Here is a 10961-nt window from a genome sequence, read left to right as displayed (position 1 = left end):
GTCAGCTTTACACCTATTCCATGCAGTGGGGGGTGACACAGGTGCCTGGTTACAGGTACTCGCTCTTGCACCTGGGGTGACAGGGCTACAGGCACCCAACTAGACACCTGCTCCACGCGCTGGGGGTGACACAGGCGCCTGGTTACAGGTACCCGCTCTTGCCCCCAGGGCGACAGGGCTACAGGAGTCCAATTAGACACCTGCCCCACACACTGGGTGACACAGGCGCCTGGTTACAGGTACTCGCACCCGGGATGACAGGGCTACAGGCGGCCAACTAGACACCTGCTCCACGCGCTGGGAGTGACACAGGCACCTTGTTACAGGTATCAGCTCTTGCCCCCACGGTGACAGGGCTAGAGGCGGCCAACTTTACACCTATTCCATGCAGCGAGGGTGACACAGGCACCTGGTTACAGGTACCGCTCTTGCCCCCATGGTGACAAGGCTACAGGTGGCCAACTTTACACCAATTCCATGCAGCGAGGGTGACACAGGCACCTGGTTACAGGTACCGCTCTTGCTCCCATGGTGACAAGGCTACAGGTGGCCAACTTTACACCTATTCCATAGAGCGGGGGTCACACAGGTGCCTGGTTACAGGTACTCGCACCCGGGATGACAGGGCTACAGGCGGCCAACTCAACACCCGCTCCACGCGCTGGGGGTGACACAGGCGCCGTCTGGGCCCACGGGGAAGCAGCGGCCGGCGCCGCGGGGCACGGAGCCATCGGGCCCCTCGTCCACGCGGAGGTCGGCGCGCTGGGCGAGCTGCAGCTCCTCGAGCTCCTCCGGGAGAGACGGAACGGACGAGCGGCGACGGAGGGACCCAAGCGGACCTGAGCGGCGCTGAACGGAACCAAACGGAACCAAGCGGTGATGGATGGACCCAAGCGGCGGATGGACCCGAACGGCCTTGAATGGACCCGAACGGTCTTGAATGGACCCGAACGGTCTTGAATGGACCCGAGCGGCGACGGATGGACCCGAGCGGACCTGAGTGGCGCTGAACGGAACCAAACGGACCCAAGCGGTGATGGATGGACCCAAGCGGTGGATGGACCCGAACGGCCTTGAATGGACCCGAACGGTCTTGAATGGACCCGAGCGATGACGGATGGACCCGAGCGGACCTGAGTGGCGCTGAACGGAACCAAACGGACCCAAGCGGAGACGGATGGACCCGAGCGGTGGATGGACCTGACTGGCAATGGATGGACCCGAGCAGCCTTGAATGGACCTGAATGGCCTTGAATGGACCCGAACGGTCTTGAATGGACCCAAGTGGCACTGAACGGACCTGAGCGGCGACAGATGGACCCGAACGGACCTGAGTGGCGCTGAATGGACCCGAACGGACCTGAATGGTGTCAAATGGACCCAAATGGGATCTGAGTGGCACTGAATGGACCCGAGCGGTGACGGATGGACCCGAGAGGCGTTGAATGGACCCAAGCGGGACCTGAGTGGCGCTGAACGGAACCTAATGGACCCGAGAGGCGCCAAATGCACCCAAACAGCCCTGAACAGACCCAAGTGGTGCTGAATGGACCCGAATGGACCTGAGTGGCGCTGAACAGAAACAAACGGACCCAAGCAGCACTGAACAGACCTGAATGGACCGAAGCAGTACCCAACGGACCCAAACGGCCTTGAATACACCTGAATGGCACTGAACGAATCTGAACAGCTTGAATGGACCCGAGTGGTGCTGAATGGACCCGGGTGGACCCAGGTGGACCTAGGCCGCCCCAAATGGACCCACATGGCCCCAAACGGACCCGAGCGGCCTCGAATGGACCCGAGCGGCGCTGAACGGACCCAAGGGTTTTCCAGCGGACCCTGAACGGCTGCAAATGGACCCAAGTGATCTCCAATGGACCTCGGTGGTGCTGACTGGACCCAAGTGGTATCGATCAGACCCAACTTGTCTCCAGTGGACCCAAGGGGTCTCAAACAGACCCGAGTGGTCCCGATCGGAGCCAAGCTGGGCCCACCTAAACCCAACCAAACCGAACCGGACGTGACCGGCAGCACCAGACCCGTCCGGCCCCGGCCCGGCCGGACAGCGCCGAGGGAGCCGGTCCTGTCCCGGGCGGACCCAATTGGGCCAAGCCCGGCCCTAGAGGGCGCTGCTGGGCCGGGCGCACCGGGCGGGACCCGCTAAACCCAACGGGACTGGACCGAACCGGACCCGAAGGAGCCAAACCCCGCCGAACGGGACCGGCCCTCAGTGCAGCAGCCCGGACCTGCGCAGACCCAGGCCTGGCCCGGTTCGCCTCGGCAGCCCCGGCGCCCTCTCGCGGTCCCGGTTCCCTTTGGATCCGCTCCCGCCTCCGCTCCCGGTCCCGGTTCCGATCCCGGTTCCGATCCCGGTTCCGGTCCCGCCGTGCGCCTCGGCCCCGCCCCCCGCCGCTCCCACAATGCCCCGCGCCGCCCCGCCCCGACGGCGGCTCGGAGGGGTCGCGGTGGGGGGGGTGCCCCCCGCTTCTACCCCCCCCCCGGAAACACAGACCCTCCCAAAACGCCCCCCCCCCCGAGCGGGATCCCCCCGAGGGACCCAAATGGGGACCCCGAATTAGGGACCCCCCGGCGAGGGGACCCCATGGGAACCCCTAAATGGATGGAGAGGAGAGACCCCCCCACACAATGGGACCCTACAGAGGCCCCTTCCCAAGGACCCTCCTGGGGGGGGACCCCAGATGTCGCCCCCCCCCCCCCGCAGACTGCGACCCCCTTAAAGGGGCCTCCCTGCAGGGACCCCCAATGGGGGCTCCCACTGCCCCCCCCAATGGGGACTCCCTGCAAGGACCCCAAATAGGGACCCCCTTGGGGCCCTGTAGCCCCCCCCCCCCTAGGCAGGGACCCCTAAATGGAGACCCCCTAAATTAACCCCCATTAAATTAACCCGGAGGGGGACCCCTTAAAGGGACTCCCCCGAGGGGACCCAATGGGACCCAGTAAAGGGTCCCTGAATAGAGACCCCCTCCATGGGACCCCATGAAGGGCCCTGTGCAAGGACCCCCCTCCCGGACAAGGGAGAGCCCCCCAGACAGGGACCCCTCAACAGGGACCCCAAATACTGACCCCAATCCCAACAGAGTCCCCCCAAAGTGTCCCCAAATAGAGACCACCCACAGAGCCCCCCAGACAGGGACCCCTCAACAGGGACCCCAAATACTGACCCCAGCCCAACAGGGTCCCCCCAACGTGTCCCCAAATAGAGACCATCCACAGAGACCCCCAGACAGGGACCCCTCAACAGGGACCCCAAATACTGACCCCAAACCCAACAGGGTCCCCCAAAGTGACCCCAAATAGAGACCATTCACAGAGACCCCCAGACAGGGACCCCCCCACAGGGACCCCAAATACCGACCCCAAACCCAACAGGGTCCCCCCAACGTGTCCCCAAATAGAGACCATCCACAGAGCCCCCCCAGACAGGGACCCCTCAACAGGGACCCCAAATACCGACCCCAAACCCAACAGGGTCCCCCAAAGTGACCCCAAATAGAGACCATCCACAGAGCCCCCCTGGACAGGGACCCCCCCTCAACACCCAGCCCCCCCATATGTCCGTGAGCACCCACGGGTGCCCCCACGAGCGCTGCCCACACCCCCCCCCCCCGCCCACGCAGGGGCCCAGGCGTCCGGGGGGCGTCTCCGGGAGGGGGGGGGCTAAAAATAGCCCCGCGCGCGGCGGCGGCGGCTGCTCCTGGCGCGGGACGGGGGGCCGGAGCCGCGGGGGCAGGTGAGGCCGGGAGGGCAAATCCAGGCCTGGGGCAAATCCATGCCCGGGGGGGCAAATAGGGCCTGGAGGGGCAAATGTGGCCTAGGGGGGCAAATCTGGGCTGGGGGGATCGGGCAGGGCTGGAAGGGGGTGAAAATTGGGCTGGTGGGGGGTAAATAGGGCAAAGGGGGCAAATTTGGGCTGGGGGGGGCAAATGTGGGCTGGATGGGGGCAGGTAGGACAGGGGCAGAGGGGCAAATGTGGGGTGAGGGGGTGGGGGCAGCTTGGCCCCCAGGGGCACAAATCTGGGCTGGGGGGGTCAGGGAGGGCTGGGGGGGTGGGGCAGAAATTCGGGCGGGGGGCAAGTGGGGCAAATCCAAGTACGTCGGGGGGCAGTTCGGGCCTGGCGGGGGGGCAGTTCGGGGCGGGGAGGGCAGATGGGACCGGAGGGCACATCCAAGGCTGGGGGGGTAGGTGGGGAGCAGGGGGGGCAAATCCCGGATGGGGAGCGGGGGGGCAAATCTGCCCCAAGCAGGGGCAGGGAGGGCCCGGCGGTGCCTCCCGCCCGGCCCGGACGCCTGGGCCCCCTCCAGGCCCCGGGGGGATGGGGGGGTGGCGGAGGGCCAGGGTGCCAGGCTCCTATTTCGGGGGTGTTGCTGGACGGGCAGGCGGGAAGGGGCCAAGAGGAGGAGCCGGGAGCCGCTGGGTGCCCCACGGGGACCGAGGGTGCCCAGGGCGCCCCGTGGTGCCCCATGGCATAGGGTGCCCTGTGATATAGGGTGCCCTGTGGTATAGGGTGTCCCTTGTTATAGGGTGCCCCGTGATATAGGGTGCCCTGTGGTATAGGGTACCCCATGGTGCCCCTTGGTATGTGGTGCCCCTTGGTATAGGGTGTCCCTTGGTATAGGGTGCCCCATGGTATAGGGTGCCCTGTGGTATAGGGTACCCCATGGTGCCCCATGGTATAGGGCACCTCATGGTATAGGGTGCCCTGTGATATAGGGTGCCTCATGGTGCCCCTTGGTATAGGGTGCCCCTTGATATAGGGTGCCCCCCATGGGTGCGGTGGGCACTCTGGGTGCCGCGGATGCCTCCCCAGGGTGCTCTAGGTGCTGCAGGTGCCTCCCAAGGGTGCAGTGGGTGCTCTGGGTGCCTCTCCAAGGTGCTCTGGGTGCTGCGGGTGCCTCCCCAGGGTGCAGTGGGTGCAGTGGGCACCGCGGGTGCCTCTCCAGGGTGCCTCCCCGCAGGTGCAGTGGGCACAGTGGGTGCTCTGGGCACAGTGGGTGCCTCCCCAGGGTGCAGTGGGTCCTCTAGGTGCTGCGGGTGCCTCTCCAGGGTGCCGTGGGTGCAGTGGGTGCTCTGGGTGCTTCCCCAAGGTGCTCTGGGCGCAGTGGCTGCCTCCCCAGGGTGCAGTGGGTGCCGTGGGTGCTCTGGGCACCGCGGGTGCCTCTCCAGGGTGGCTCCCTGTGGGTGCACTGGGCGCAGTGGGTGCTCTGGGTGCAGTGGGTGCCTCTCCAGGGTGCAGTGGGTGCAGTGGGTTCTCTGGGTGCCTCTCCGAGATGCTCTGGGTGCAGTGGGTACCTCTCCAGGGTCCTCTGGGTGCCGCGGGTGCCTCTCCAGGGTGCCATGAGTGCAGTGGGTGCTCTGGGTGCTTCCCCAGGGTGCTCTGGGCACAGTGGGTGCCTCCCCAGGGTGCAGTGGGTGCTCTGGGTGCCTCTCGGAGGTGCTCTGGGTGCCGTGGGTGCCTCCCCAGGGTGCAGTGGGTGCCTCTCCAGGGTGCAATGGTGCAGTGGGTGCTCTGGGCACAGTGGGTGCCTCTCCAGGCTGCAGTGGGTGCTCTGGGTGCCTCTCCGAGGTGCTCCGGGTGCCAAGGGTACCTCCCGAGGGTGCCATGGGTGCCTCTCCAGGGTGCAATGGTGCAGTGGGTGCTCTGGGTGCAGTGGGTGCCTCTCCAGGGTGCAGTGGGTGCCGTGGGCGCTGCGGGTGCCTCCCCAGGGTGCAGTGGGTGCCTCCCCAGGGTCCTCTGGTGCCGCGGGTGCCTCTCCAGGGTGCCATGGGTGCAGTGGGTGCTCTGGGTGCTTCCCCAGGGTGCTCTGGGCACAGTGGGTGCCTCTCCAGGCTGCAGTAGGTGCTCTGGGTGCCTCCCCAGGGTGCTCTGGGCACAGTGGGTGCCTCTCCAGGCTGCAGTGGGTGCTCTGGGTGCCTCCCCCGGCGCCGCAGCACCCACGCGCGCCCGTCCCGCAGCCATGGCGGCGGCCGCGCGCTGGCTGGACGAGCTGGCGGCGCTCACGGCGCAGAACCTGCCCTGCCTGGACGTGGCCGACACCTTCCTCGTGCTGGGGCCGCTGGGCCGCGGCGCCTTCGGCCACGTCGTGCTGGCCCTGCACCAGCAGCGCGGTGCGCGCGGGGGCCCATGGGGGCTGCTGGGGTCCCATGGGTGCTAGTGGGGTCCCATGGGTTCTGCTGGGGTCCCATGGGGGCTGCTGGGGTCTCATGGGGGCTGCTGGGGTCCCAAGGGCTCCGATGGGGTCCCATGGGGGCTGCTGGGGTCTCATGGGGGCTGCTGGGGTCCCAAGGGCTCCGATGGGGTCCAATGGGTGTTGATGTGGCCCCATGGGTGCTAGTGGGGTCCCATGGGGCACTGATCAGGTCCCATGGGTGCTAGTGGGGTCCCATGGGCGTTGATGGGGCCCTATGGGTGCTAGTGGTGTCTTATGGGTGCTAGTGGAGTCCCATGGGTGCTGATGGGGTTCCATAGGTGTTGGTGGGATCCCATGGGTACTGGGGGGGGTCCCATGGGCTCTGATGGTGTCCCATGGGCGCTGGTGGGATCCCATGGGCACTGATGGGGTCCCATGGGCGCTGATGGGGTCCCACAGGTGCTGCTGGGGTCCTATGGGTCCTGGTGGGGTGCCATGGGTACTGGGGGGGTCCCATGAGCTCTGATGGGGTCCCATGGGGTGCTGGTAGGATCCCATGGGTGTTGGTGGGATCCTATGGGCGCTGGTGGGGTCCCATAGGTGCTGGTGGGATCCTATGGGTGCTGGTGGGGTCCCATGGGCATTGATGGGGTCTCATGGGCACTGGTGGGGTCCCATGGGTGCTAGTGGGGTCCTGTGGGTACTGGTGTACTGGTGGGGTCCCATATGTGCTGGTGGGGTCCCATATGTGCTGGTGGGGTCCCATGGGCTCTGATGGGGTCCTATGGGGCACTGGTAGGATCCCATGGGCGCTGGTGGGGTCCCATGGTTGCTGGTGGGATCCCATGGGTGCTGGTGGGGTCCTATAGGTGTTGATCGGGTCCCATGGGCTCTGATGGGGTCCCATGGGGTACTGATGGGGTTCCATGGGTGCTAGTGGGGTCCTGTGGGTGCTGGTGGGGTCCGATAGGTGCTGGTGGCGTCCCGTGGGTGCTGGTGGGATTCCATTGGGCGCTGATGGGGTCCCATGGGTGCTGGTGGGGTCCCATGGGTGCTGGTGGGGTCCCATGGGCGTGATGTTGGGGTGACAGGTAGAGACGACTGTTACCTTGTTATCGGGGGTGTTATGGGGCTGCCACTGGCGGCGAGGGGGGTGTTAGCAGGGGTGTCACGGGCTCTTCACACCCGCGCGGCCCTGGGGACCCCCCTGTCCTCAAAGCCGGGGCCAAGCCAGGTGTATGCGGGTGAAATGGGGGGTGGGCAACGGGCCGGTCCCCTTGGCCGCTCATGCCAGGACGTCGCTCCCGTGTCCCCCCCCGCCGTTTCCCAGGGACTCCCCTGGCGCTGAAGTTCGTGGCCAAGCGGGCCGGGGGGCTCGAGGCCTTCCTGTCCGAGTACTGCATCGCGCTGAGCCTGGCCGCGCACCCCTGCGTGGCCGGCGCGCTGGGCATCGCCTTCCAGACCCCCCGGCACTACGTGTTCGCCCAGGAGCTGGCCCTGGCCCGCGACCTCTTCTCCATCCTGCAGCCCGAGGTGGCACCCGGAGCGGCCGGGATGCGGGAGGGCTTGGGGGGGGTGCTCAAGGTGCTGGGGACACTGAGGGCACTGAGTATGGGGACAGCGCGGGGACTGGAAGGACTTGGGGGGACGGGGAGTGTTGCAGGGAACTGGGAAAAGAAAGGAAGATTCCAGGGGTCCAAGAGTGAAAAGGGTACGGGGACGGGGACACTAGGAGCGCTGGGGGCTGGGAACCCATGGACACTGGTGGCACTGGGGGGCAGCGATTGGGGGGCACAGGGACATTGGAGTGCAGTGGCACTGGGGGCACTGGAGGAGAGGGGAATCCAGGGCACTGTGTGCACAAGGGTGCAGGGGAGCGGGGTGCACTGGGGTGCAGGGGCATGGGGTGCACGGGGTGCAGTGGTGACCAGGGACACTGGGTGCCCTGGGGAGCAGGGGCAATGGGTGCACAGGGTGCAGTGGTGACCGGGGACCTGGGTACTCGGGGTGCAGTGGTGACTGGAGACACTGTGAGCACTGGGTCTGGCCGCAGCAGGTGCACAGGGTGCAGGGGTGACCAGGGACACTGGGTGCACTGGAGACCAGGGACAATGGGTGCCCAGGATGCAGTGGTGACCAGGGACCCTGGGTGCCCCGGGGAGCAGGGGCAATGGGTGCATGGGGTGCAGTGAGGACCAGGGACACTGGATGCACTGGGTCTGGGCGCAGCAGGTGCACAGGGTGCAATGGTGACCAGGGACACTGGGTGTCCTTGGGAGCAGGGACACTGGGTGCACGGGGTGCAGTGGTGACCAGGGACACTGGGTGCCCTGGGGATCAGGGGCAATGGGTGCATAGGGTGCAGTGGGGACCAGGGACACTGGGTGTCCTTGGGAGCAGGGACACTGGGTGCTCGGGGTGCAGGGGCACAGGTTGCCCGGGATGCAGTGGTGACTGGGGACACTGGGTGTCCTTGGGAGCAGGGACACTGGGTGCACGGGGTGCAGTGGTGACCAGGGACACCGGGTGCCCTGGGGAGCAGGGGCAATGGGTGCACGGGGTGCAGTGGTGACTGGGGGCACTGGGTGCACTGCGTCTGGCTGCAGCAGGTGCCCAGGGTGCAGTGGGGACCAGGGACACTGGGTGTCCTTGGGAGCAGGGACACTGGGTGCTCGGGGTGCAGGGGCACAGGTTGCCCGGGATGCAGTGGTGACTGGGGACACTGGGTGCCCTGGGGAGCAGGGGCAATGGGTGCCTGGGGTGCAGTGGGGACCAGGGAGACTGGGTGCCCTGGGGAGCAGGGGCAATGGGTGCATGGGGTGCAGTGGTGACTGGGGGCACTGGGTGCCCTGGGGAGCAGGGGCAATGGGTGCCTGGGGTGCGGGGGCAATGGGTGCCCGGGGTGCAGTGGGGACCAGGGACACTGGGTGCCCTGGGGAGCAGGGGCAGTGGGTGCCCGGGGTGCAGTGGTGACCAGGGACACTGGGTGCCAAGGGGGCAGGGGCAATGCGTGCCCGGGATGCAGTGGTGGCCAGGGACACTGGGTGCCCCGGGGTGCAGTGGTGACTGGGGACACCGGGTGCCCTGTGGCCGGGCGCCGCGGTCACCGCGGGGCCGCCGCAGGTCGGGGTGGCCGAGGTGCGCGTGCGGCGCTGCGCCCTGCAGCTCGCCAGCGCCCTGGACTTCATGGGCGCCAAGGGGCTGGTGCACGGCGACGTGAAGCCCGACAACGTCCTGCTGCTCGACCCCGAGTGCCGCCGCGTGAAGCTGAGCGACTTCGGGCAGAGCCGCCCGCGCGGCCGCCCCGTGCAGCGCCCGCCGGCCCTGCTGCCCTACGCGGCGCCCGAGCTCTGCCGCCTGCCCCCGGGGCGCCAGCTGCCCGCGCAGCCCAGCCTCGACGCCTGGGCCTTGGGCGTCCTCCTCTTCGTCGCCCTCACCGGCTACTTCCCCTGGGCCACGGCCACCGACGGGCACTACGGGGCCTTCGAGCGGTGGCTGCGCGGCCGGCGGCCGTGCCCGCCCCGGTGGCAACGCTTCAGCCCCCCGGCCCGCGAGCTGCTGCGGGGGCTGCTGGCGCCCGATGCCGCCCGCCGCAGCCCCCCGCGGGCCGTGCTGCCCGTCGTGCGCCGGCCCTGGCTGCTGCCTGGCCCCGGGGACGCTCCGGCGGCCCCGGACGTTGCCCCGGTGGCCTCGGGGGGGACCCGGGCGGAGGTGGCGACGGGAGCCCCGAGTGTCCCCGTGGCAGAGCCAGGGCCCCCGGGTGAGGGGGGGGGGGACCCTGAGGTGCCCCCCAGATCTGACCCTCTGAGATGATGGTTTGGGGTGGGCAGAGGGGGGTTGTGAAGCGGGGGGTGCGTGTGCCAGGGGGGTGCGTGTGTGCGTGTGCAAGGGGGGTGCGCGGGGGTGTGTGGGCCGGGCTGAGCGTGCCCTGCTGTGCAAGGAGGGTCGGAAACGAGAGATTTTTTGGATGCATCAAGACGGGTCTGAGGGAAGGATGGGCTGGATAGCTCGGGACGTGGCGGGTGGATGAGCGGGCAGCGACGTGGATGGAGACATGGAGACGTTGTGGTGGGCGGCACGGAGTCGAGTCGGGGCAGCTGGAGATGTCTCCCCGTGTCAGGACTGGGTCCAATTCAATGACCTGGAGAAAGGGCCAGGGCGTCACCTCGGTGAGTTGCCCCGGAGCTGCCAACCAGGGGCACCCGGACTGGCCGGAGAGATGGGCACAGAGGAACCTCGTGATGTTCAACGTGGACAAGAGCAGCAGGAATCGCCCCAGGCACCAGGACAGGCTGGGGGGACCTGCTGGAGAAGGACCTGGGCTCCCGGGCGGCTCCAGGCTGACATGTCCTGGTGGCCAAGGAGGCCGGCGGCCGCGCGAGGAAGAGCGTGGCCAGCGTCGAGGGTGGCCCTGCTTGTGCCGGAGGTGGCACCGGGGGCTCCCTTTGCCCCTCCGCGGTTGTGTGACACTGCCAATACAGGTGTGACGCTCTCCTGCCTCCAGGGATGCCCTGTCTGGTGCCCGGTGTCCCTCCAGGTGTCCCCTCCGGCTCCCGACAGAGGTGACGCCACCCCCTCGGGAATCGATGTCCCCTCCCTGTGTCCGGTACCAACCCGGTGTCCCTGTCTCCTCCCACTGGGGTAACAAGTGTCCCCTCCCAGTACCAGGTGCCCCCACCGGAAAACGATGTCCCCCGCCGGGGACACCCCGCGCCCCGATTCCCGTTGTCCCACGTCCCCCTCCCCGGACGCGCCCTCCGTCAAGATGGCGGCGGCGTGGGGACTACAACTCCCAGGCGGCTCCGCGC

The 10961-nt window shown here is 67.8% G+C and overlaps 2 protein-coding genes across 2 annotated transcripts in view; both read left to right on the top strand.

Moving 5' to 3' along the window:
• Positions 1 to 10961, top strand: part of LOC104580690 (scavenger receptor cysteine-rich domain-containing protein DMBT1-like) — a 72410-nt gene that overhangs the window by 42476 nt on the left and 18973 nt on the right. The gene's annotated exons all lie outside the window — the stretch shown is intronic.
• On the top strand, positions 5980 to 10640 carry LOC148595231 (serine/threonine-protein kinase SBK2-like). Its single transcript, XM_088521925.1, has 4 exons — positions 5980 to 6130; positions 7484 to 7686; positions 9277 to 9864; positions 10635 to 10640. Exons 1-4 carry the CDS (start codon positions 5980 to 5982, stop codon positions 10638 to 10640), a joined length of 948 nt encoding a protein of 315 aa, XP_088378051.1.

Source organism: Tinamus guttatus, unplaced genomic scaffold (assembly GCF_059628265.1).
Source record: "Tinamus guttatus ecotype Peru unplaced genomic scaffold, ASM5962826v1 Tinamus_guttatus_pri_ptg000139l, whole genome shotgun sequence".
In the NCBI taxonomy this organism is placed as follows: Eukaryota; Metazoa; Chordata; class Aves; order Tinamiformes; family Tinamidae; genus Tinamus; species Tinamus guttatus.
Note: the sequence above shows the minus strand (reverse complement) of the source record. Positions and strands in the feature narration are given on the sequence as shown.

Excerpts from the sequence above, each read along its gene's own strand:
- LOC148595231 (XM_088521925.1), top strand. The coding sequence starts at position 5,980 with ATGGCGGCGGCCGCGCGCTGGCTGGACGAGCTGGCGGCGCTCACGGCG. Across the intron at positions 6,131-7,483 it reads GGCCCTGCACCAGCAGCGCG|GGACTCCCCTGGCGCTGAAG; the intron begins GTGCGCGCGGGG and ends GCCGTTTCCCAG. Across the intron at positions 7,687-9,276 it reads TCTCCATCCTGCAGCCCGAG|GTCGGGGTGGCCGAGGTGCG; the intron begins GTGGCACCCGGA and ends GGGCCGCCGCAG.